Below are 1,888 nucleotides of genomic sequence, written 5' to 3'. Positions count from 1 at the left end.
TCCAGGCCTGTCACCCTCCCCTGTCCCGTCCCTGCACGGCGTTGAGCAGTGCTAGCCTGGGAAGCAGGGCCAGGTGAGACAGGAGATGTCTCTGGGTGGGTCTAAGCCTGCCCTGTTCAGGGCCTGCTCTACTCACGTGCTGACACCGGCTGCAGCCAGACGCAGGGCGGCCTCTGGTGCCATCCACGGGCCGACTGCAGCAGCTACTGGCACAGTCATGAAAAGCAAAGACACCTGGAGTTGAAATTCTCATCATTTTAATGGTCAATTGCTTCTGGTTGGCTCTGGAAGGTAGTTAAACAATAAACTTCAAGACTCCACCCCAGCACACTCACCCCCCTCAGCTCCCATCAACATTCCATGCCCAGTCAGAACATGGCCTCATCAGACTCCCTGTGGGTTGCAGAAATCCACAGCTTAGTGAGGCGAGTTGAAAAAACCCTTGGTACATTTGTGATCTGTGTTATTTTTAAAAAATAACAACTATTAAACCAAACACCTTCCCAGGCTCCATTGCCTCATGGAGCAAAAAAATGTTCCTGTGCGACCTGCATACTCTGCTGTCTCCTGTGGGCCGGCTGCCTGCTCCCTCGGGGCGTGCGATCATACGGCGTAGAGCTCGTACACCTTCTTTACACAGTACACCAGGGCGGCGAGCGCTATCGTGTTGTGCAGTCTCTTTCTGTGCAAGTCGTCCTTCCGGACCAGCACCACGGGGGTGGAGGAGGTGAGTGTGTGCAGGGGCAGGCGGGACAGTTTATAGGCGTCGTACTCCACTTGGTACTTGCAGCAGGGGTCAAACTGCCAGGAGATGCCGTAGAGGGTGCAGCAGGCCAGGCTCAGCACGCCCGCGGGCAGGGAGATGTAGTGGGAGTAATCTAGGGGCAGTGCCAGTGGGGTGAAGAGGCAAGCGGTGCCTGCCAGCACGGTGGTCTTGTGCAGATAGTTGCCCAGAGTGATCCAGCGCGAGGTCTCATCGCCGATGCGGGTGGGCTCGATCACGATGTACTTGTACTGGGCTTCCAGGGCCTGCTCCAGCTCATACTCAAACTGGTCTTGCGCGTTCTCCCCATTGTAGATCTCGTGCACAATGTAACAGTCTGTGGCCGACAAGCTCACCCTTAGGAGGGAGGGGCAAGAAAAAGACAAGAGTTAGCTGGGAGCACTTACTACGTTTCTTTGCTGAGACACTGAGGGGAAGGCACTGAGGCGGAGTCTGGCCTCAGCTCAGCCGAGAGCCTGAGCTCTTGAAAACACCACATCTCACTTAAGTTTCTATCACCCTTAGAACCCAATACTTGGGATCATCAGTGAAGAATTGTTTTTCTGAAAGAAACTAACGGACTATGAAAAGGTGCAGGAGTACCCTAATCTCTAAATGACAACCTGCAGTATACACTGCGCCAGGCGGTTGGTCTGCTGCAGGGGATGGACAGGTCTGAGTTAGCTGAGCTCCCAGGAAACAAGGATGAGGTCAGCCCCGAATCGCATTAACACCCCCAACACAGAAGCCCAAGGTGAGCAGGGTGAAGTCAGCGCAACCGCAGGGCCTGAGGCAGAGACCACCCAACACCCTGCCCCGTGCATGGCTCAAAACCAGTCCCCTCTGGCCTGCAGGGCACTTTTGCCCTGGGCGACTGAGAACCAAACTCCTCTGACCCTTGTGGAAGGACACGCTGCACAAAGTCCCCTGGCCCTCCCCAGGCTGGCACCCCTAAGCACCCCAGCACACTGCTTAGCGAGCAAGCCCTTTATTTAATCAGGAAAAGAGACATCTCAAGAACAGCAATGACCGACACTTAGTGGACCTGGGAGCCCACGCTGACCTGTAGGCCAGGACTGGATTTAGTCTCACAAAGACCCACTCCTAGGGGCTGAGCTGATCCGA

General features: G+C 55.4%; 1 protein-coding gene across 1 annotated transcript in view; it reads right to left on the bottom strand.

Moving 5' to 3' along the window:
• Positions 1-240: 240 nt before the first annotated feature.
• TMEM11 (transmembrane protein 11) overlaps positions 241-1,888 on the bottom strand; it is an 11,236-nt gene continuing 9,588 nt past the window's right edge. Inside the window, exon 2 of the mRNA XM_005870146.2 lies at positions 241-1,120. Coding sequence (XP_005870208.1) covers positions 604-1,120 — 517 coding nt within the window. The 3' untranslated portion in view covers positions 241-603. The remainder of the gene's footprint in view (positions 1,121-1,888) is intronic.

This window comes from Myotis brandtii, unplaced genomic scaffold (assembly GCF_000412655.1).
Source record: "Myotis brandtii unplaced genomic scaffold, ASM41265v1 scaffold314, whole genome shotgun sequence".
NCBI classification, from domain to species: Eukaryota; Metazoa; Chordata; class Mammalia; order Chiroptera; family Vespertilionidae; genus Myotis; species Myotis brandtii.
Note: the sequence above shows the minus strand (reverse complement) of the source record. Positions and strands in the feature narration are given on the sequence as shown.